General features: G+C 44.5%; 2 protein-coding genes across 3 annotated transcripts in view; one reads left to right on the top strand and one right to left on the bottom strand.

The window, feature by feature from the left end:
• Nucleotides 1-18,438, bottom strand: part of HSD17B2 (hydroxysteroid 17-beta dehydrogenase 2) — a 91,798-nt gene extending 73,360 nt beyond the window's left edge. Inside the window, exon 1 of the mRNA XM_003998308.4 lies at nt 18,025-18,438. Within this exon, the coding sequence (XP_003998357.2) occupies nt 18,025-18,289 (265 nt within the window). The 5' untranslated portion in view covers nt 18,290-18,438. The remainder of the gene's footprint in view (nt 1-18,024) is intronic.
• Nucleotides 1-22,577, top strand: part of SDR42E1 (short chain dehydrogenase/reductase family 42E, member 1) — a 58,865-nt gene that overhangs the window by 12,701 nt on the left and 23,587 nt on the right. The window contains exon 1 of one of the 2 annotated variants that reach the window (XM_045046656.1): nt 18,055-18,145. The exons of the other annotated variant lie outside the window; for it this stretch is intronic. The gene's annotated coding sequence lies outside the window, so the exon portion shown is untranslated. Of the gene's footprint in view, nt 1-18,054; nt 18,146-22,577 lie in introns of those variants that run through there. 2 annotated transcript variants of the gene reach the window in all.

Below are 22,577 nucleotides of genomic sequence, written 5' to 3'. Positions count from 1 at the left end.
TGAACTGCTCATAGTCTTGGGTGTTCTTGTGTTACCTGCGGTTCCAGACCTTTTGTTCTGTGACTCTCTTGTTTACAGCAATGTCAGTCTCCTGGTGAAGCCCCGAGGCTGTTTATCTCTTCTTTCCCTTTGGGGTTAGAATATTTACAGTCTCCTTTGTGAACTTTCTTTCCAAATAACTTCATGTACCGTCTACCACTATGCACTCAAAGCAGAAGAAAATACATTCCGACCTGGTCTATTCTGTAAGCTCCAGTTCAGACCCTGTTTCCTTTCATTATTATTGGGTGTCCATCATGAAACTTGCTCTGTAGTTGGCATTTGGGATCCCATGATTTATGAGAATGATATGGCCCCTGATCTATAGGGCAGAGTGTTTCAACTCAGCAGTATTGGCATCTGAGATCAAACAGTTCTCTGCGGTGGGCTGACCTGTGCACTCTAGGTTGTGTAGCAGCATCCCTGGCTTCTACCCACTAGATGCCAATAGTATGTTCCCATGCCTCTGAGTTAAGGCAACCAAAAATCTCTTCAGACAACACTAAAATGTCCCCTAGGAAGCAAAATTTCTCCCAGTCGAAAACTACTGCTTTGGTAGGAAGAAGATATTAAACAAACACTCCTAAAGGTTGATGAAACTGATGAAAATGGCATCGATAGGAGAGATCTAATTTAACTTGTTAGGGATAGAGAGATAGCAGCCCAACATGGATATGAGCTGTTCCAGCCCGCAAAATAGTTGGTATTATTTCCACTGTGATGCTTTCTCTGATTACTTTATTGTCTTTTGTCTCCTCCATTTTCCTAAGAAGCATTCACTGGGTATGTACTATATGTAGCCAGGTGCCATGTTAAGCATTTGGCATGACTTAGTTCACTTTCTTCACATAACTACCCTATAACTGTAACAGGCATTAAAAACTATGAAGATTTCCTATGTAAGTAAATTGCCTTTTTAACCAATCGTTTTACATATTAGTCTTGTAAACTAACCAGAACAAAAGTTGAGATACTCATGGCTTTTACTTTTTCTTTATTCCTTGGACAACAGCCTCCTAACTTTGTCGACTGCCACAATCCTTTTGGTACTGTCATTGTCTTCTTCCCTGAGGTCTTCCTTTGGGTCCCCCAAAATCACTCCCCCAATTTTCTCCATCCCCCAAATTTCTTTTTTTTTAATATATGAAATTTATTGTCAAATTGGTTTCCATACAACACCCAGTGCTCATCCCTACAGGTGCCCTCCTCAATACCCATCACCCACCCTCCAAACAATTACTCACAAACATAAGCAACCTTATTCATAAGAATGTGGTAATTGCAGGGGACTTTAACAATGGATAGATTATCTGGACACATGGTTAATAAAGAAACAAGGGCCCTGAATGATATATTGGATCAGATGGACTTGACAGATATATTTAGAACTCTGCGTCCCAAAGCAACAGAATATACTGTCTTCTCAAGTGCACATGGAACATTCTCCAAGATAGATCACATACTGGGTCACAAAACAGCCCTTCATAAATATACAAGAATTGAGATCATACCATGCATACTTTCAGACCACAATGCTATGAAGCTTGAAATCAACCACAGGAAAAAGTCTGGAAAACCTCCAAAAGCATGGAGGTTAAAGAACACCCTACTAAAGAATGAATGGGTCAACCAGGCAATTAGAGAAGAAATTAAAAAATATATGGAAACAAACGAAAATGAAAATACAACAATCCAAACGCTTTGGGATACAGCGAAGGCAGTCCTGAGAGGAAAATACATTGCAATCCAGGCCTATCTCAAGAAACAAGAAAAATCCCAAATACAAAATCTAACAGAACACCTAAAGGAAATAGAAGCAGAACAACAAAGACACCCTAAACCCAGCAGAAGAGAACGAATAAAGATCAGGGCAGAAATAAACAATATAGAATCTAAAAAAAACTGTAGAGCAGATCAACGAAACCAACAGTTGGTTTTTTGAAAAAATAAACAAAATTGATAAACCTCTAGCCATGCTTCTCAAAAAGAAAAGGGAGATGACCCAAATAGATAAAATGATGAATGAAAATGGAATTATTACAACCAATCCCTCAGAAATACAAGCAATTATCAGGGAATACTATGAAAAACTATATGCCAACAAACTGGACAACCTGGAAGAAATGGACAAATTCCTAAACACCCACACACTTCCAAAACTCAATCAGGAGGAAATAGAAAGCTTGAACAGACCCATAACCAGAGAAGAAATTGAATCAGTTATCAAAAATCTCCCAACAAATAAGAGTCCAGGACCAGATGGCTTCCCAGGGGAGTTCTACCAGACGTTTAAAGCAGAGATAATACCTATCCTTCTCAAGCTATTCCAAAAAATAGAAAGGAAGGAAAACTTCCAGACTCATTCTATGAAGCCAGTATTACTTTGATTCCTAAACCAGACAGAGACCCAGTAAAAAAAAAGAGAACTACAGGCCAATATCCCTGATGAATATGGATGCAAAAATTCTCAATAAAATACTAGCAAATCGAACTCAACAGCATATAAAAAGAATTATTCACCATGATCAAGTGGGATTCATTCCTGGGATGCAGGGCTGGTTCAACATTCACAAATCAATCAACGTGATACATCACATTAATAAAAGAAAAGATAAGAACCATATGATCCTGTCAATCGATGCAGAAAAAGCATTTGACAAAATTCAGCATCCTTTCTTAATAAAAACCCTCGAGAAAGTCGGGATAGAAGGAACATACTTAAAGATCATAAAAGCCATTTATGAAAAGCCCACAGCTAACATCATCCTCAATGGGGAAAAACTGGGAGCTTTTTCCCTGAGATCAGGAACACGACAGGGATATCCACTCTCACCGCTGTTGTTTAACACAGTGTTGGAAGTGCTAGCATCAGCAATCAGACAACAAAAGGAAATCAAAGGCATCAAAATTGGCAAAGATGAAGTCAAGCTTTCACTTTTTGCAGATGACATGATATTATACATAGAAAATCTGATAGACTCCACCAAAAATCTGCTAGAACTGACACATGAATTCAGCAAATTTGTGGGATACAAAATCAATGTACAAAAATCAGTTGCATTCTTATACACTAATAATGAAGCAACAGAAAGACAAATAAACTGATCCCATTCACAATTGCACCAAGAAGCATAAAATACCTAGGAATGAATCTAACCAAAGATGTAAAAGATCTGTATGCTGAAAACTGTAGAAAGCTTATGAAGGAAATTGAAGAAGATATAAAGAAATGGAAAAACATACCATGCTCATGGATTGGAAGAATAAATATTGTCAAAATGTCAATACTACCCAAAGCTATCTACACATTCAATGCAATCCCAATTAAAATTGCACCAGCATTCTTCTTGAAGCTAGAACAAGCAATCCTAAAATTCATATGGAACTACAAAAGTCCCCGAATAGCCAAAGTAATTTTGAAGAAGACCAAAGCAGGAGGCATCACAATCCCAGACTTTAGCCTCTACTACAAAACTGTAATCATCAAGACAGAATGGTATTGGCATAAAAACAGACACATAGACCAATGGAATAGAATAGAAACCCCAGAACTAGACCCACAAAAGTATGGCCAACTAATCTTTGACAAAGCAGGAAAGAATATCCAATGGAAAAAAGACAGTCTCTTTAACAAATGGTGCTGGGAGAACTGGACAGCAACATGCAGAAGGTTGAAACCAAATTTCTTCTTTTGATCTTACTGTTCCCTAGAGCTAATCTCCCATCCTGCTCCTTGCTTTTCCCACCAGTGTTCTCAAAATTCCACAGTTGCCCACTAACACCGTCTCCTCATTGTCCTTGCACTGGGGCTCCTTCTCATACCCTTTACTGAAACAATTCTTTTCAATCAGTACTTCCCAGGGCATTGAATCCAGAGATATCTTGTCATCTCTTACAGTCTCTCCTCCATATTGAATGTCGTTTATAACTCTTTCTCTTGGAAACTTTCTCTTCCTTGGAACCCTACAACATTGCAGGTCTACCTCCCACCTCCTATCCTGTAGATTTGGGTGGACGCCACTGCCCAGCTCCCTGTCCTAATCTCTATGGGAGATAGATCTCTACTTTTCTCTCATGGGTCATTTTAGCTTCCAGATCTTCATTTATCCCACCTATGTGGAAGGCTAACCTAGTTGTATCTCCAGTCGTGAGTTCCTTCTTGGATTTTAACCTTCTTTCTCTCAGACACCTCTGCCTGGATACAACCTTGGCATCTCAAGTTTACCACGTCTCCAACAAAAGGCTTTATCTTTTCTTCATAGTCAGCATCTTCCCCCTCAGTGTCTCAAAAGCCATTGTTTCTCTTAGTTGTAAGAATCATTCTCAGACCCTCGGAATTATTCTCTACATTCATTGGTTCATGAATTCATTCCTTGAGGCTGTTGTGAGCACCATGCTTTATGTATTGCTGCCTTCATGGAGTTCACAGTCCATCTGGCCAGAAAGATGGTCAAAAGGAACTACAAGAGGTCTTGGATGAAGATTAGGGGTGGAAAAGTCTCTTCTTCTCTGCCTAGATCCAAGGAGCCAACAAGTCCTCTGAATCTTCCACCATAAAGTCCCTATAACTCACTGATTGTTCTCCAAACCCATGGCCTCTGCTGTAGACTCTTGGGTGGACTTCTGTCCTCTCACTCTGCTACTTCTCTGAACTCTTACATGTCGTACTGCCTTGTGACATCCTGGTTTCTTTCTGTCTCCTCCACTACACTGGAAGTTTATTCAATGTAATGAATGTGTGCTGTTTTCCTCTGTATTCCCACTACCTGACACAGAGTGCTCAGAAATTATTCATGAAATAATGAATGAATGGATTCTCATCCCCTTTCTACACGACCAAAAACATTGTAAAACTCAACAACACACAAGGTAAGTTTGAAGTAATAACCTAGAGGTAGCCAAGTGACAGCCCCAGGGCACAGCTGGGAATATTTGGAAAACAATGACTGACTGACTCCAAGAGCAATGAGAAGGCATTTTGCATAGGGCACTAATGGCTTCTCAGTGGAGACATAATAGCTTTGCTACTAGAGAGAAGCCCTGGGGAAGTTCCTGGTTGTTAGTTCTTAGGGTTCTCTGGAGCTGCCAAGGCAAGCCTCTCTGGGTGATAGAGTCCTCTTTTTATTGCTGAAAGACAGCTTTACTGCAGGACCCTGGGTCTGAATGTGGAAGCCAAAGATACTTGGGGCAGCTTCGCATGTCTGAAATATTTGGCAGTCATGGCCCCTTTCCCTCAGGGGGCATACCTGTCATCCCTTGCCTTCACTGCTTGTGTCATCCCTTGAATTACAATAGGGATAGAATAGCCTGCATTTGAATTCTAGCACTGCTGCTGACTTATTTTATGGTATAGACCTTAGTTATGTGATCCCTCGAAAGCCTCGATTTCTTCATCTTTAAATGGGATTGGTAACAGTAATAGGATAGATAGTAACAGAAATTATCTCATCCATCCCTTGATTATGGTTGTTCTAGAATACACATATTGAGCATGTTGTCAATATTCCTACTACTTTTTGAATACTTAAAACTTTTCATATTTAAAAAAAAAATGACCTTATATGGTGTTTTTGAGAATTAAATGAAATTAAGCACAGAAATACTAGTCACGGTGCCTGGCATTAGGAGCCCCTAATAAAAGGTAGCTCTTAGTAGCCCAGTAGAATAATTACCCATGCCATCAAAGTCTTGCTGTGCTGATGTTACCTTATCTAGTTATTAGTTTGTTTGTTTTATGTCTTCCTTTGCTAGAATTAAGCTTCAAGAGAGCAGAGACCTTGTCTGTCCTTACGGCCCCTTGTTTCTCAAGTGTGCCAATACCAGGAGGCACAGAGAACTCCCTTCACAGTCAACACAAACAGGCCAACACCATGACATATCAGAGTGAAACTGGCAAAATACAAAGGTAAAGAGAGAATTCTGAAAGCAGCTAGGGACAAACGGGCCTTAACCTACAAGGGAGACACATAAGGGTAGTAGCAGACCTGTCCACTGAAAGTTGGCAGTCCAGAAGGGAGTGGCAAGAAATAGTCAATGTGCTGAATAGGAAAAATACGCAGCCAAGAATCCCTTATCCAGCAAGGCTGTCATTCAGAATAGGAGAGAGAAGGGTTTTCCCAAACAAAAAGTCAAGGAGTTCATGACCACTAAACCAGCCCTGCAGGAGATCCTAAGGGGGACTCTGTGAGTGGAACCCTGCAAGGGACCAGAGACATCACCACAAGCACGAGAAAGAATGAAACCTACAGATAACACAATGACCCTAAATCCGTATCGTTCAATAATCACTCTGAATGAAAATGGACTAACTGCCCCTATCAAAAGACATAGGGTATCAGAATGGATAGAAAACCAAGATCCATCTATATGCTGTCTATAAGAGACTCATGTTAGACCTGAGAACCCCTGCAGATTGAAAGTGAGGGGATGGAGAACCATCTATCATGCTACTAAATGTCAAAAGAAAGCTGGAGCATCCATACTTATATCAAATGAGATTTTAAACCAAAGACTATAACAAGAGATGAAGAAGGGCATTATATCATAATTAAGGGGTCTATCTATCAAGAAGAGCTAACAGTTGTAAATGTTTATGCCCCGACTTGAAAGAACCCAAATATATAAATCAAGTGTATGCAATAGACAATCAACAAGCAGTTATTGAAGCGTGAACTGTGAAAACAAGCAGCTGTGTCTCCCTCCACAGCTCAGGTGGGTCACACACCCTTATCACTTTCAGCACCGCAATCCCCATCATGTCTCATACATGGATGGAGACTCAGAAGAACATGTAGCTGCCGAACATTTTACCCAACACAAGATCTTCATAACCCAATGCCCTCAAAAGACTCTCTATCCAATAGAAAAACTGAGAAGACAACTCAGAGGAAGGGTCAAGGCTGAGAAAAATCAAGGGAGAAAATTCAAGAGGCCAAAGTGGTCACCTAGGGAACTCTCAGATGTAGCCAGAGCTTAGCAGGGCAAGAACCCCAGGTAGACATGACACAGAACCAAGGGTCTCAATATAAGAGAAGCCCTAGTCACCTGTAAGAAAAGCATCTGTAGGCAAAACCCCAGATTAGACAGGCCTGCAGGAGCCAGTTAACCACAAAAAGAGGACTAGCCAGTCAACAAATGGTCATAACACAAATGAACAAAGGAGTAGGGCACCATTGAACGAGGCCAGTGAGGTGGCATTCATGAATGGTACAGAAAGCAAAACTACCAAACTCTTATTTTGTTTGTCTCCTTACCAAGAGGATTATTAGACAGGACAAGATGAGGAAAAGGGAAAAGTCATTATATTCCATGAAGCATCTACTATGTGCCATGCAGCATATATGTATCATAATCTTATTTAATCCTGAGAAGAGGTACCAATCATGATTCATATTTTATAAATGAGGAAAATTTGCCACAGAGAAGTGAAGCAGCTTATTCAAGGGCCCAGATCCAGTGAATGGTCTAATACTCTCATTTAGATATTGTGCATCTTGGGGCACCTGGGTGGCTCAGTCGGTTAAGCGTCCGACTTCGGCTCAGGTCATCATCTCACAGTCCATGAGTTTGAGCCCTACATCAGGCTCTCTGATGACAGTGCAAAGCCCACTTTGGATCCTCTGTCTCTCACTGTGCCCCTCCCCTGCTCGTTCTCTCTCTCTCTCTCTTTCTAAACAATAAATAAATGTTAAAAAAAGATATTGTGCATCTTAAGAGTGAAGCTTTGTATATGTATTTTTGTTGGGGGAAGGTGGAGGCATTGGGGGGAGGAAGTTGTGGGCAAATAGCTGACCATTGACTCCATTTAAGTTTGCAGTCAAACCTCCCTGGACCTCTGTCACACAAATTGCAGTTTTGAAACAGCATCCTCCATACAGAGAGCTGGTTTCCAGAGCCTAAACTTAGGGGGAACACTTCTCCACTTCCTATACTTCCTTCAATATGGAGAGATGTCTAGCAGTGTGATACTCCTGGCCCCTGTCTCCTGCTCTCTTCTCCCCTGCAGAGGTAGAGCAAATTATCTGCTGAGTTTGACAGAACGGGACAAGAATGTATCAGTCAATGCAAAGATCTCTTCTCTCTCTAGCCAAGGAGCCAAAAGGACAATGCAGAGCAATTCGCAAACTCACCACTTCAGAACAATCAGGACTGAGAAGTAGAGGAGAGAACTCCAGAGGCTAGAGTGTCACATGGAAACATTCCACTCTCCCTCATGACCTTCTGGCTGGCAAAATGTCTATAATATTGAGCTCTGCTGGCAAAGCTGTATAATCCACATCCTACCCTGTGGGCGAGGTTTAAGACTTTTCATCTCTGCCTTGAGTGGGCATGGAGCATCACACATCCAAGACACTTTTCCAATGCTTTTTTTTTTCAGGAATAGAGCCAATGTCTCCATCTCTACCTGCCTTGCTCCTCTAGCCCAATCATTTCAGAATTCAGCTGGGAAAAGGGGTTGTTACCGACCGACCCTGCTAAACAAAGCAATAACATCTGATGAAGAACCTTATTCTGATTTCACTTCACCTCATTAGCTCCCATCTGGTTTGTTGCCCAGAGACCAAGATGGTACATGATGTGAAGTCTGAGTCAACATCTCAAAGGAATGTCATCAAACTGGAAGTGGTCCAGAGAAGGCTGAGGAGAATATTGAAAGTTCTGGAAACCCAGTCATGGGAGGAATGGTTAAAGGAATGAGATTTAGTTCAAAGCAGATTTGGCTATGATATGATACAGTCTCCACATTTTTCAAGAGCTATCATGCAAAAGAGTGGTTTAATTAGATTGCATGACTTCCAAGGACAGAACTAAGTGCATTGATGGATGTTCCAAGGAGGCATATTTTGGCTCGTTAGAAGGAAGATATTTATAACTATTAGCATTGTATAAGAGTGGAATGGTTTTCCTGAAAATGTAGTGGGCTTTCCATCACTGGGACTATTCAAACAACCTCACTGGATGAAAGGGATGATCCCGAAAAGAGCACTAGGAGATGATTGGTTGTGTAAACCTCACAGTGGCAGAGCAGGAGGTTTTTCCCCCTTCCCCCCTCTCCCCCCGCCTCCCCAGAATCACAACTGACCTGTAATGAGTGGAGTGGGGTACGGGAGACCCCTTGCATGTGACCAAACCCTGCCTGGGCAACAGGATGCAGTGGAACCCTACCCACTACACTGTTGTCCTATAACGATGTCCCCCTAAGATGACTTACTGGTTTACTATCTGTGTGTGGACACACGCTTCCTGTGGCTCATTCTACAACTTCTCTCAAACTGTAAGTGCAAAAAGGTGTGGGTGTTGGAAGGGAGGATTCTAAGGAAGTGAATTCCTATCTCATATTCCAGGGCCTGTTGCAATCATGCGCACTCTCTTTCTTCTCTTTCCAGAGTTGGGGGGCTCTTTTAGCAACCTTATCCTCTGACTATCTGATCAGCACCCTGAGGCTGCCCTGTTTGGCTCAGTGCCAATCACCACCTACAAATGGTCCTTTATGTGTGTTGTTTCATTCCATCCTGGCAATAATCCCAGTGAGATCAGTCTTATGATTAGTTCTGTTTTACAGATAAGGAAACTGAAGTTCAGAGAGGTCAACTCACTTACCTTAGTTCAGAAAGCTAGTTAGTGGCAAGGTATGAGTTGATAGCCAGATCAGTCATGGTCTCGAGTGTGTAGTCTTAACCACTGCACCCTACTTCCCACCCCGAATGACAGTGACCAGACCTGTAGGTGCCCATATGTTATGGCTCTGTTTTAAGAAAGAAACATAAGTTTGGTTTTGTTTCTAATCACTTTCTTCATGATTCCCAGGTTTGCTTTGACTCTGTAGGCCTCAGGACTTTAGTAGACATAAGTCTTTAGAATAGAATTCAATGAAACTCAGTCCTTGTCCAGTGTTTCAACTGACCGATCAGGGCCTCTGACCCATAAAAGTAGAATTTGGGTTCTTTCTATTCAGTCTAAGACAATGTTGGGCACTGACTCAAATTCACATGCCTCTGGCCCAGGACCTTGAGTCCTTTGCACACAAAGGGAATTCAACACAGGGTTCCTAATGGCTTCTCTTCTTGAATTTTAGAATTGTTTTCCAGGGATACCTATCTTTCCAATGTTCTGTTTATGGCACAAAGTCAATGGGAGTTGGGGTTTCTGAGCACAGAGGAAGAATCTCATGATGTGAGGGAGTCAGGGAGCACCAGAGTATTGCCTGTAGTGAATCCTGTGTTAAAGAGGAGATGCCACTTTGTGACGACGATGGTGGCTGGGATGAAAGTCCCAGGGGTCCCTGGATCATTCAACCTGGACATGTTCCCCCACTCCACTCCATCATTGCTCCCTGCTTATTTTGCTCCCATCTTGTCTTCTTTGGGACCTGGATTTACTGATTTCTTTCATTCCAGGTCCTCTGCTTATCTCTGTCGGGCTCAGTGTAACAGAACTATCTGAGCCATCTACCCATTAACCTGATGCCTCTGGCCTTGCCTCAGAAATTTTTCCCACACCATGTCCTCACACATACATATGGACACCCTATGATCTAATCTAATTCCTGACTCTGAGAGCCTAGCATCAAACCCCGAAGTCAAGAAGTTGGATGATGGGGCAAAGGAATGCCACCTACAAAGTGTTCATCTTTAGGAGCATAAACAGAGGATTCCGAAATCTGCAGAGTAATTAAGGTCTAGATACTGACATAAACAAATGGACAAGGCAGCTATGGCCTTGAGGGTGTAGACAAAGATAATCTTTGACCATTTTTTTTCAGATAAGAACTTGTTTGTACCTGGAATCCTCTGAAAACCTCAGGTTTTACCTCCCTGGCAACTCTTGACCTATCTTAAATGTACTTTTTTTTTTTTTTGTACGGTGCTTGGATAGCTTACAACTTTTAGAATCGCTAATAGGTATCCAGAACTTGCCTTGGAACTTGGGGAGTAGAGAGGTAGCATATGATATGACCTCCATCGTCAAGAACCTTTGCACACAAGAAATTTGGACTTTATAGAGAAATAGACGGATTTTAACAGGGAAGCATGGACTGGTTAGCTTTGTATTCTAGAAAGGCATGATTCTGGCTGCAGGATGAGGATAGAGAAAAGAGGGGCAGGGATAACAACAGAGATGCTGTTTCAGAGCCCACTTGAGAAGCTTTGAACACAGGGAGAGGCAGTAGAATGGTAAGGAAGGGAGAAATTCAAAGGCAGTGAAAGGTCACTGAGTGATGAAGAAAAGACTCATTGGATGAGGTGATGCAAGAAAAGAAAGACTCAGGGAGACTCAGTTATGAGTCTGATTTCTGATTTGGGTGGATTGATAGGAAGATTCAAAGGTGGCTGTGACTTCTCTGACTTGGGCAGATGGGTGGGTGGTGATTGCACCATCAACAGATTAGGGAGTGCTGGGCTGATGGCAGGATTTCAGGGATAGTTTGCGAGTGCAGTCGGGGACAGGTGGGCTCTTGGACACCCAGGAGGAGATACTGAGGAAGGAGTGGGTATGAGCTGCAGAGTGCAGGAACCAAGTCTGGGAAGGACACAGAGACTGATCATTGCCCGAATACAGGTGGCACGGGAGCCGTTCATGGAGACTGCTGGAAAGTGTGAGGTGTAAAGGGATCCTAATGGGGAATGTAGGGAATCTGAGAATCTGGGACAGCTGGCATCTAGGGACTAAACCAAGGAAGACGAATTTACGAAGAAATCATCAATAAGGGGACAAAAAGCACCTATAGAAATGGGAAGGAGGTAGGACAGACAGAGTCGGCGGGAAGGCAGGAACCAGAGAAGTTAGGAAGGGGGAAAGGATTAGAGGAGAACACGTTCTCATGACTGGGACACCAGGGACCCTGGGGAGAGCAGTTTCAAGAGCCCGGTCAGGGCCAGAGGATGTTCTGTCTGTGCCACAACCTAGCTAAACAGGACCATGCTCTGAACCAAGTCATCACAAAGCCCTGTCCGGAGCAAACCAACAATTAAGTCACTGCCGAACAATGGGTCCTCCAGAGCTCAGCCATGTCACTCTGTCCTTTCTACACAGGTGACCCTAGCAAAAAGAAGTGCCTAAGCAAGTGGGCAGATTGGGACAATGCCATTGTATCTGGCCAATGACCACAAAAGGGGGAGTGCATTACACCAGCTTGGTTTGTTCACCGATGGCTCATTCACTGGTTGATATTGTATTGGTTCTAGTAATGTGCTCAGAGACTGAAAAGAAGGACATGGTCATAAGAGACACCTGGTTCCTGCCTTCAAACAGCTTACAATACATTGGGGGGTGGGGGGCACAGACTTTCGTTCCATCAATCAAAACAAGCCATCTAGAATGCCTAACAAGGGGCCCCTGGGTGGCTCAGTGGGTAAGCGTCCAACTCAGGCTCAGGTCATGATCTCACGGTTCACAGGTCCAAGCCCCACGTCGGGCTCCGTACTGACATCCCTGAGCCTGGAGCCCGCCGTGGATTCTGTCACTCAAAAATAGATGAAACATTAAAAAACTTTTTAATTAAAAAAATATTTTTTAGTTTAGAATGCCAATAAAATCACCATTCCAACTTTTACAACATTACCTGAGTTAGCAATACCTTTTTATGCTTCTCTGTAGAGGGCTCATAAGGTTTAAACTGAATGATAAAACTGGATGTGTGCTCATTTTAAAAAATTCGGTAGACTGGCTGGATTATAGGCTCACTGCTGACTGTACTGACTCCTTACTATATACCTCAGGGACCTCTTCCCTTGCAGCATTAACCGTAGCTATATGGGTCATGTTCCCCAGTCTCCTTCTCTAACCCCAACCAAGGACTAGTTTTTCATTTCCAACTGCCAGTGGCTTTTCACCTGCACTGCCCCCTCACTGCCCTCAAAATCAAAGCTGAAGTCAAATTCACCATGTGGCATCTCTCAAATCATCACCCTTTTCAAACATCCCTCTCCCTCTCCATGGTACCTTCATTGTATCTTCTGTCCTCGGCATCTCTTGCGTCCACACTCAACTGCCAAGTTCTGCATCAAGCAGAATCTTGTGCGCAAAATGCATCTGCAACATTTACTTGCTGATTGAATGAACACATTTTATACCAAGGACACCATGGCTAGTTAATAACACTGGTCATGATAGTGGTTAAGAGCATGGTTTTTGGTTCAAGTGGGTCTGATCTGGTTTTAGCCTACCTCTGCTACTTAGTGTCATGGTGACTTTGGACACATAGTGTCCTTATTTGCAAGATGTAAGTTATTTGGGTTGTGAGAATCAAATATAAAATATGAAGCTCTGAGCACAGAGATGCCATTTTTTAATCCCATGTTCCACTGTCAATGTTTATCCATTTTAGTAATCTAATGTTAAATCCAAAGAAGCCCAAAGTCCAAGGGGATACTGAGTGTATTCCATTTTAGAACCTTAATTGGACTAATTAGGAAGTCCCAGAAGGGGTCACTACCCACCTAGGACCCTTAGTTTGGAGCATAGAATAAGGACCTCTACATAAAACAGATCCTTCTTCCAGCCCTTCATTCCATCCCCATTGTGCGCTGTTTTGAAAATTCCAATTAAAAATTATCCAACTCAACAAGTTTCAACAAGTGCTAGTTGTGTTCTATAGTAACTGCTTAACCAATTGGCCTGGAAAACCTTCCTATTTTCCCTCTGGAAAGCTACTTTTTAATCCCTAATGAGATCCGTCTGTTGTCAAGCTTTCCCCAGCCTCCTGACACAGGAGCTGCGCCCACCCCTGGGCTCCAGGCACTCGGGAATCCTCCCAGAGACATTTCCCTGCCCCATTGCACAGCCAAGGTTAGCTATGGCCACATCTCTCCCATCAGACTGCCAAGCCCTCTGGGTGTGTTCCCTGCACACAGTAGATACCGAATGGAGGTAGGTGGGCGAGACTGGAGGGGCCAGGATGAAAGGCCTGAGGGCAGAAAACCAAAGTTACCTTTGCATTTCTACCAAGTTCAAAGAGTAGGCTGAGAAGGATAAGGCACCACCTCACAGGAGGAGGAGGAGGAGGAATCCAGGGAATGTGAGTCAAGAGTCAAGGGAAACTGAGAACTTTGATCCCATCAGTTGGCAACATAACAATTGCATGGTCTTTATTTTTCTTCCCCCATTGCTTCTGGACAATATACAACACATAGTGAACACTCGGTTCATGTTGCTGAATAAACAAATGAATGCTTCTTCTCTCCATTTCATTGTCAGCCTTTTCCTTTTTTCTTTTTGTTGTCTCTTTGTTCTACCTAACCCCACACTTAAACCTCTCCCCTCACCACCTGATACACAAAATCACCTCCCCCTCCCTCCCTCTTTTTTCTCCTCCCCCTTTCCTTCTTCCTCTCTCTCCTCCACTAATGCCATCTATAAGTGTCTGTGTGTGTATGTGTGTGTGTGTGTGTGTGTGTGTGTGTCTGTCTGTCTATCTACGGTCATTTCCAGTCTACAGAGGAGAAAGCAGAAGTTCAAAAGCCCAAAGATGGATACCAATGGTCACACGGCTACTAAGAAGTATGTAACAGGTAATGTCACACTACTCTAGATCCCTTGGCCATTTTTGTTTGCTCTAATCCATGGATCACTTCACTGTCAGCAGGCAACATGTTGCCCCCAGATACTAGAGCTCACTTTGCCTGTGGGTGGCCCCGGAAAGCCACAAGTGGTGGGAATTTAAGCCTCCCCTCCTCCCCACCTCGGAGGCGGGGTGACAGTCCTTAACTAATGACTGACAGGTGTGAGGGCATTGGGACTACAGTTCCCTGGCCTCCAAGGGGGACAGCCTGGCTTCTTCCCCTTCCCCGTCCGTTTTCCATGCCCCAGGACCAATGTTCCTTGGACAATGGAACGCTCCCATTAAATCCCTTTCACATAGATCCTCATCTCAAGCCCCGCTTCTGGAGAACACAGCCCAAGGCAAGCTAAATGCTGGATTCGAATCCAAACCCATCGGACTTCAACATTTTCCCCACTATGTTGTGCCTGAGATGCTGTTGCAGTCGTTATGGGCCTGCTCCTCACGAATTTCACTGCCATTTAAAAAATTGAATGGCCACTGCGGCTTCAGATGCCTTGAAGACAAACATGACATTTCAAAAGCTCTGTGCTTATTTCTTCTTACTATAATTATATGTCTCTGAAACAAAAGACGTTTGAATGTCTTAGCAAAATGAAATGAGGGACTCAAAGAAAAAAGTTACTTATTTGAACTTCTCCTTGTAATTTTCCTATCTCTGGGTCCATAATATCCTAAAATAGACTTCATCCTTTTAACGTGCTCTCTTCTTAAAATGTTTTCGTTATATGAGGAATATAACTGCATTGGAGGAATTCTAGGGGGAAAACAAATCCAAGTGCTCAAATCCAGCCATTCACAATTTCCTTCCAGTGTTTTCCTACCCCTGTGCCGTGGGTACAGATTTATTCAAACACCTGGATCCCCTGGGTCTCCCGTTAACCTGGTTTTCCATTCTGTGACACAGTCCTGTGGTTTTCATCTTTTTTTTAAATTTTTTTTTAAGTTTATTCATTTTTGAGAGAGAGAGACAGACAGAGTATGAGCAGGGGAGGGGTAGAGAGAGAGGGAGACACAGAATCTGAAGTAGGCTCCAGGCTCCGAGCTGTCAGCACAGAGTGTGACGCGGGGCTCAAACTCACAAACTGTGAGATCATGACCTGAGCTGAAGTCGGACGCTCAACTGACTGTGCCATCCGGGCGCCCCATCATCTTTAATGCTCGTCCATTGTAACACCCGGAGGATGGACCGTAACCTGTCACCATTCTTATTACTGCCCTTGATATTTCATGATTGTAAACTTTGTGAATATGCCGTTTTGTTTGGCGCCTACCCTTTTATATTATTCCGATTAAATATTTCCGATTATTTCTTCAAGAGAAGTTTCTAAATCTTAAATTATCAGATAAAGAAATAAAATGTGTGGCTTTTGATACACACTGCCACATTCCTTCCTCCCCCTCCCCACCACACTAAAATGTGCATCGATGTGTAACATAAGCCAACCCGAAACAAAGATTCTTTCAAGTCATGGCGACTTATTTGTTACTGAGCTGTGGTCTTACTAGACGAATTCATTTTACATTTCTCCACTTAGTACAAAGGTCTTGAAACCTTCTCTCGAATTATACTGAATCTATGGCATTCCTCATGAGAAGGACAAAGAATTGTTAAGGGGACATTTTAGTCACCTTTAAATGGACATAGCTCCATTCTTAATTCTAAGCTTTCTGATTGCTAAGCATTTCACGGAGAGATTAGTCACTGGGCTTGAGTTCCTAATTGAATCAGTCATTTTACACGCAGTGAAACACAAGTCAGGACGTTTCGATGGCTGATGTAGGCTAACTGACTTGGATGTGTATCTTGTACATTTCTGTATGCCTACATCTTCGAAAGCAGAGGAACATTGATAAGATAAATAAGCAAGAGAAAATTCCTGTTTTCTCAGTTACCTTGAAGTTTGCCAGAGTCCCTAAGGTTTAGTATTTTTATTTATCGGCCTGAGGAGTCCTGCTTCCTGGAATGGATTTTCCAGGAATATTTAGACTTCCAAGAGATCATGTCCCATTAGCATCAACCACAGCATCACTGTTATTATTATTATTATTTTTTAACATGCTTAATGGTTCTTTCTTCTTTCACACAACTGGGAAAGTACACTAAATACAAACCTGGAATTATTCTGAAGACCATGGGTACTTGTCACTACACACAGAACAGAGACTTTTAGACTATGATAACAGCTGTTCACCCAGCCAACCCTGAAAATTCAAGTGAAAGAGTGGGAAACCTATCCAGTCTTCTAGAGGCATGATTCCAGGGGATAGTAGACATTCATGTGGATAAACGTCCCATTGACCAACTGTATTTTCTACCTTCAATCTGTTTGGGGTTTTTGTTTGTTTTGTTTGTTTGTTTCCACTGAAGAAGCTTGTTTTCCATAGCACTCCAAAATTGCAACACGTGCCAATTTGCATCTTATTTTAAGAGAGAATTTCACTACTGGGTTCATGTAAAAGGCAAAATGGACCATTTTGAGTCCATTTCTCAGTAAATTGAGAAGGTCGCTGATTGGCTTTCATGCACACCCCAAATTTGCCTTCATCCCAGCGGGTCACAGCCTCGAGGTGATAAACTCCCCGAAAGGGATTCCACAGCGGATGCCTCACCTTGGCAGGACTTTCTGGGTCAGGATATCGGTGGGTAATCCTAATTAAAGCCCCATCCGAGCTCTAACTTCACAACCAAACAAACCAGTTTTACAGCACAGAGGAATCTAATTTGGCCTCACACTTGCAGTGGAAAAAGAAACACAAAAGAAAAAAAAAAAAGAAAAAGCTGGCAGCTGAACTAACAAGCTACTGCCTTCTGGACACACTGCCAACTTGATCCAATTAAGAAACATTAGCCATCTAATGACAGATTTGAAGACAAAAGGCTCAGATGAGACACGAGTTTCTTGACAGCAGCCAGGCAAACCGCAAAATTTCAACCTAGGTAAGAGTCCCTTCGACATCTAAAAAACATACAACAAAGAGCAAGGAGAGGCTGACATTGCAAGTTTCTTGCACATTTTAAGGAATAAGAGCCCGAGCCTAGAACACAGCCAAACATTAATCTGAGAGTAACGTTCCATTTCAGCCTGAAGAAACCTATGGAACTTTCCTGTGTACATCGAAACACACAAAACACCGCTGGTCTGCGGATGCCTATTTAGCCTGGGAAATGAGCGAAATCACAGCTTAGGCGCATGTCACTTTCCCGCATGTCACTTTCCTGGTCCATCTTAACCGCCGGCCCCTTCAAGAGCATCTCGTGAAAAAAGCAAACCAAAACACTGTAGTGAAAGACACTTGGGAATGCGCTTTCATTTACTCCATGCCAAGTATTTTATCTGGAAACCTACTTTGAAAAAGTGACACTGAGGTGAGGCAAATGCCAGATCCTGCCCTGAGTGAGAGTTGCAGTGCCGTCCACTTACCTGTGATCAGCACCGCCTTTTGATCCACAGGTAAAAACTCGTGGCCAGATAAGTAAGCACACATGAGGAAACAGGACAGGGGGAAGAGGACCCAGCCCCAGAAGAGGGACAGGCTGAGCAGGTAAGCCCCTGCCCAGAGGCCCGCCAGGCAGACCACCTTTCTCCCCACCTGCCCCGGGCTCTTCTTGAGTTTGTAAAGAACTATTCCTCCCAGCGCTGCGGGGACAGCCAGGCAGAGCCATGCTGTCTCAGAGAAGGTGCTCATTCTCAGAAACGCCCTGCACCTTTGTGTGCTCAGGACCAGCGAGACGAGTGGGCAAAGGCTGGCTGGAGGCAGCCTGGGATATATGAACAGAGAGGCAAGGAGGGAGGGGGAGAAAGGAACCCCGGCACGCTTCGGATGAGCACGGATTAAGCACACTCACGCAGGCATGTATTTCCTGGTGGGTCATTGAAACCGGGGAGCCGATCCCTATAAATACCAGACCTCTTCCCATTCAGCAGCTCCCCCAAGGCCACCTGACATATGGAAACAACACATGACACGTAGACGTACTCACCCACAACACTTACACGTTTTTTTCTTTTCCGTGACCTCTGGAGAGATAACCAGGTGGATAATAATTGACAGAATTCAATCCGAACGGTGAATAACAAGACCTTTAGTTCACAGAAAAACTCTTCGCCGGCAGGAGCCGGTGGTGTGACTGTCAAATTCTTTTTCTGACTCGGGCATGTGTGTGTGTGTGTGTGTGTGTGTGTGTGTGTGTGTGTGAACGCAGGCAACCAGAGAGGTCTGGAAGATCTGGAAGGGGAAGGCTGTCCTGAGTTGGCATTCCTGCCATCCATCCCCATCTCCGACAGGCTGAAGTGTTGAATGGAGAGGAATATAAAATCCAGAGGAAGAGATTCTTGGCCGATGTGCTGGTCTTGCCAGAGGGGAGGCATGCCAGGCAGAGATAAGAGCAAGGCTAATACAACCACCACGGTCACTATCTATTGGTATTTATTTGTGCCAGGGGCCACGTTCCTTCGCCTACTTATCCATTCATTCTTCACTGAGATCCTTTCCTCTGCCGAGCTCTGCTCTAGGCACTGGGACTCGGCAGTCGGTACCCTCAGTCTCTTGGAGTGTAATCTCCTTGCGAGGTAGATTCTGGTTTTGTAGTGGTTTTACAAGAGAGGACACTGAGGCATAGAAGGTCAAGAGACTTGCTCAAGATCACGAAGTGGGGGCATCAGGCAGCCTTGTTCCAGCGGCTCTGAGCCCCTCTACTGCCTGCTTTAGGCAAAACATAAAAGGCAATCCGTATATTATGTACTGGTCCCTCCCTGTTTTAGCCTTGTTTGAACCTCATAAAAACACTTCAGGGCGGGTATTACCATCCTCATTTGCAAAGAGGAAAATTGCAGCTGGGAGAGATACTTTCCTTTTATAAGGGCAATGGTACTTGACCGCACCATGACTCACTGGCTCAAGAGCCAGCTCTCTGGAACCCTGACACCCTACCAACCACCAGTAACGAAGCCGACAGCCCCAGAGGGTGCCACCAGTGGGTTGGGCCTGGGGCGTGTCTTCTGTGTGCTCGACACCTGGCTGGGAGGCCGGAATTCTGATAAAGACTGGGTGTTGGCATATCCAGAGGGATAAGAAAATATCTCACTTGGGGGGTCAGATGACCTGTTTTCAAATCTCACCTGAGCCCTGGCACTTAATACGTAGAGAGTCGGGTGGGTGACTCCACCCCGATAGACCCCTTCTCAGCTGTAAAATAATAAAAATACCGAGGTAAAGGCACTTAGCTCATCCTGCCTGGCACACCAGAAGGAACCCCAGAAATGCTGGCGATTCGTGCTTTTTATCAAAAAAGGAAGAACTTCAGGAGTAGGATAAAGTGCCCAGGGGAATATATACTCGTCCCCAACTATGGCTGAATATAGCATGTGCTGAGGGGCCAGGAGGAGGCCAGGGACTCCAGTCACGGGTGACGTGGGGGAGGCAGGAGGAGTCTATCTTGTATGGAGGTAGAGAGAATTTGGGACAGGGAGTTGGGGAAATTGTCTCTGATCTCAGATGAGCCTTGCTCATCTGCCCTCAGCCCGCCCAGTTGCGAAGGCAGCGCTCCTGGGCTCAGAGCTATCTCCAGGCACAAGGGGACCAGGTGGGAAGCAATGACTTGTGGACCTTATGGTATAGTGGAACTGGGTGGGGTGGTGACAAAGCCCTTACAGGGGTCTTATGTGGGGCAACGGCACCTCCTGTCTGCCCTCCCAGCCACACAGACACCTGAGGTGGGGAGACGTTGCTGGCTCCAGGCCAGGAAGCAGTGGGGTGAGGATCTGAATTCCTTGGCTGGACCTGAGATCTCCTTCTTTCCACACACCCAGCTCCCTTCCGTCAGCCATGTGCACATCCCAGGTGCGGGCGCCTCCCCGGGCCTCGTGGCCTCACCAGCCCAGGAGGATTCAGTCAGGATAGCTGTGATGTCAGATAGCTTTCTAGGTGAGGGTGAAGGATTGGTCTTGGCTCTTGGCTGGGGCCCTTGGCTCTTTCTCAATGGCTCCCACACTGGGGCTGGGACTGAGCACCCTGGTGGGTTTCCAGGTATGTGCACGCCCACCAGAGATGAAGCAAATCTTCTCTGGGTAGCAGCCCCCAAGGCTTCTCAGCTGCTCAGTCCTGGGGCTCCGTAGGGGCGGGCCAAAGCTGCCATGACATGGAACTCTAGGTAAGGATGTTCCTTGCCCTCCGACAGGGCAGGGGGAACACATATTAGGAGGGTGAGTTGTAAAGCCTCATGGAACTGAGTTCACATCCTGACTCAGTTACTTCCTAGCCTTTCCGTGAGGCTCTGTTTCCTCTTCTAAAGAAAGGGAACCCAGCCCCAGGGTTGTTTTTAAAAGTGAACAACACGAATCTTGCCTTGCACGTGGCACTAATAGCCACTCTTCTCTTTGTTGGGCGCACTCGCAGCCTCTTAGCCCTTTTCACCTGGGCAGGAGGAGAGGTTCCTGCCAGCCTTCTCCTCACTCATTTATGTCTCCATCCAGTTCGCCACACAGCACGTCCCCTTGCCATCCATCTGACACGTGCTTAAATGTCACTTCTCACCTCCCAGCCTGAGAATCTTCCATCACCACCATATTCACCCCTTCCCTGCAGTTAGCTCCATTCATAATTCTGAACCCAGATTGTTTATTTTTAAAATTGTTCTGTCTCAGGGGCACCTGGGTGGCTCAGTCGGCTCAGCGTCCGACTTCGGCTCAGGTCATGCATGATCTCACAGGCCGTGAGTTCGAGCTTCGTGCCGGGCTCTGTGCTGACAGCTCAGAGCCTGGAGCCTGTTTCAGATTCTATGTCTCCCGCTCTTTGCCCCTCCCTCGCTCGCACTTCCCTCTCTCTCTCCCTCTCTCTCTCTCTCCCTTTCTGTCTCTCAAAAATAAATAAACATTAAAAAAAATTTTTTTTAATTGTTCTGTCTCCCCCGATAGACCATGAATGAACTTCATGAGGGCATGAACCTCATCTGGTCTTTGGGTTTTATTCCCTGTGCACTAAATGCCTAGCCTAGTGCCTGTCCCTTTGCATGTACTTTATTTACATTCATTGAAGGAATAAGGAAAGAGCAAAGCTCTACAGAGTGCCTTCTGGGTGGCACATTCTGTACCGGCCATGGAGGAATTCAGCAGTGAGTAATATGGATCCAGTTCCTGACCTTGGCATATAGCTGCTGCAGGAGCTGTGACTAGTGGGGCTGGATGGTGGGGGGAAAGGAAGGATTTTAGCCAACTGGGAACACAGAGGACCACAGGGTCCTAGTCCAACAGAGGGCTGTTCTGCCTCTGAATGAGGACTTCCTCCATCTGGCTGAGCTGATTTGTACCTCCTTTTTGTCCCCCTCATTTTGTTTTAGAGCTGTCCTTGAGGCCATCCTTGCTTGGAAGTGTCCACCCCCCCCCAATCTTTTTTTTTTTTTGCAAGTTTATCCTTAGCTTTCCTAGGGGAAGGAGGCATTTGGATCAAGTTGTATTCTTGCTGGGGCGCCTGGGTGGCTCAGTCGGTTAAGCGTCTGACTTCGGCTCAGGTCATGATCTCACAGTGCGTGGGTTCAAGCCCCGCATGGGGGTCTATGCTGACAGCTCAGAGCCTGGAGCCTGCTTCCTATTCTGTGTCTCCTTCTCTTTCTGCCCCTCCCCTGCTCATGCTGTCTGTGTCTCTCAAAAATAAATAAATATTTAAAAAAATTTTTTTAACTTATATTCTTGCTAATGATGCCAACAGGTCAATGTGCTGCTTCCTTCTACCGACAGAGGTGCCTTTTGGAAGGCACCTCCTGAAGACAAGATATCTTACCCAAAAGAGAGGATTTCCCACCCTGGGCCAAAGCAAACAAACAAACAGAAACATTGCTGAGGATCCTAAAATGAACACTTTCTTAGAATCTGTGGTTCTTGAGTATAGAAGGGAATGTGAAGAAGTAACTTCCCATTGGACTCTGTCTGTAACATCTCCACTAAGTGGTCATCTTGTCCACGGTCAGCACACCTCTGAT

This window comes from Felis catus, chromosome E2 (genome assembly GCF_018350175.1).
Source record: "Felis catus isolate Fca126 chromosome E2, F.catus_Fca126_mat1.0, whole genome shotgun sequence".
NCBI lineage: Eukaryota > Metazoa > Chordata > Mammalia > Carnivora > Felidae > Felis > Felis catus.
This window is presented reverse-complemented; position numbering and strand designations above follow the sequence as displayed.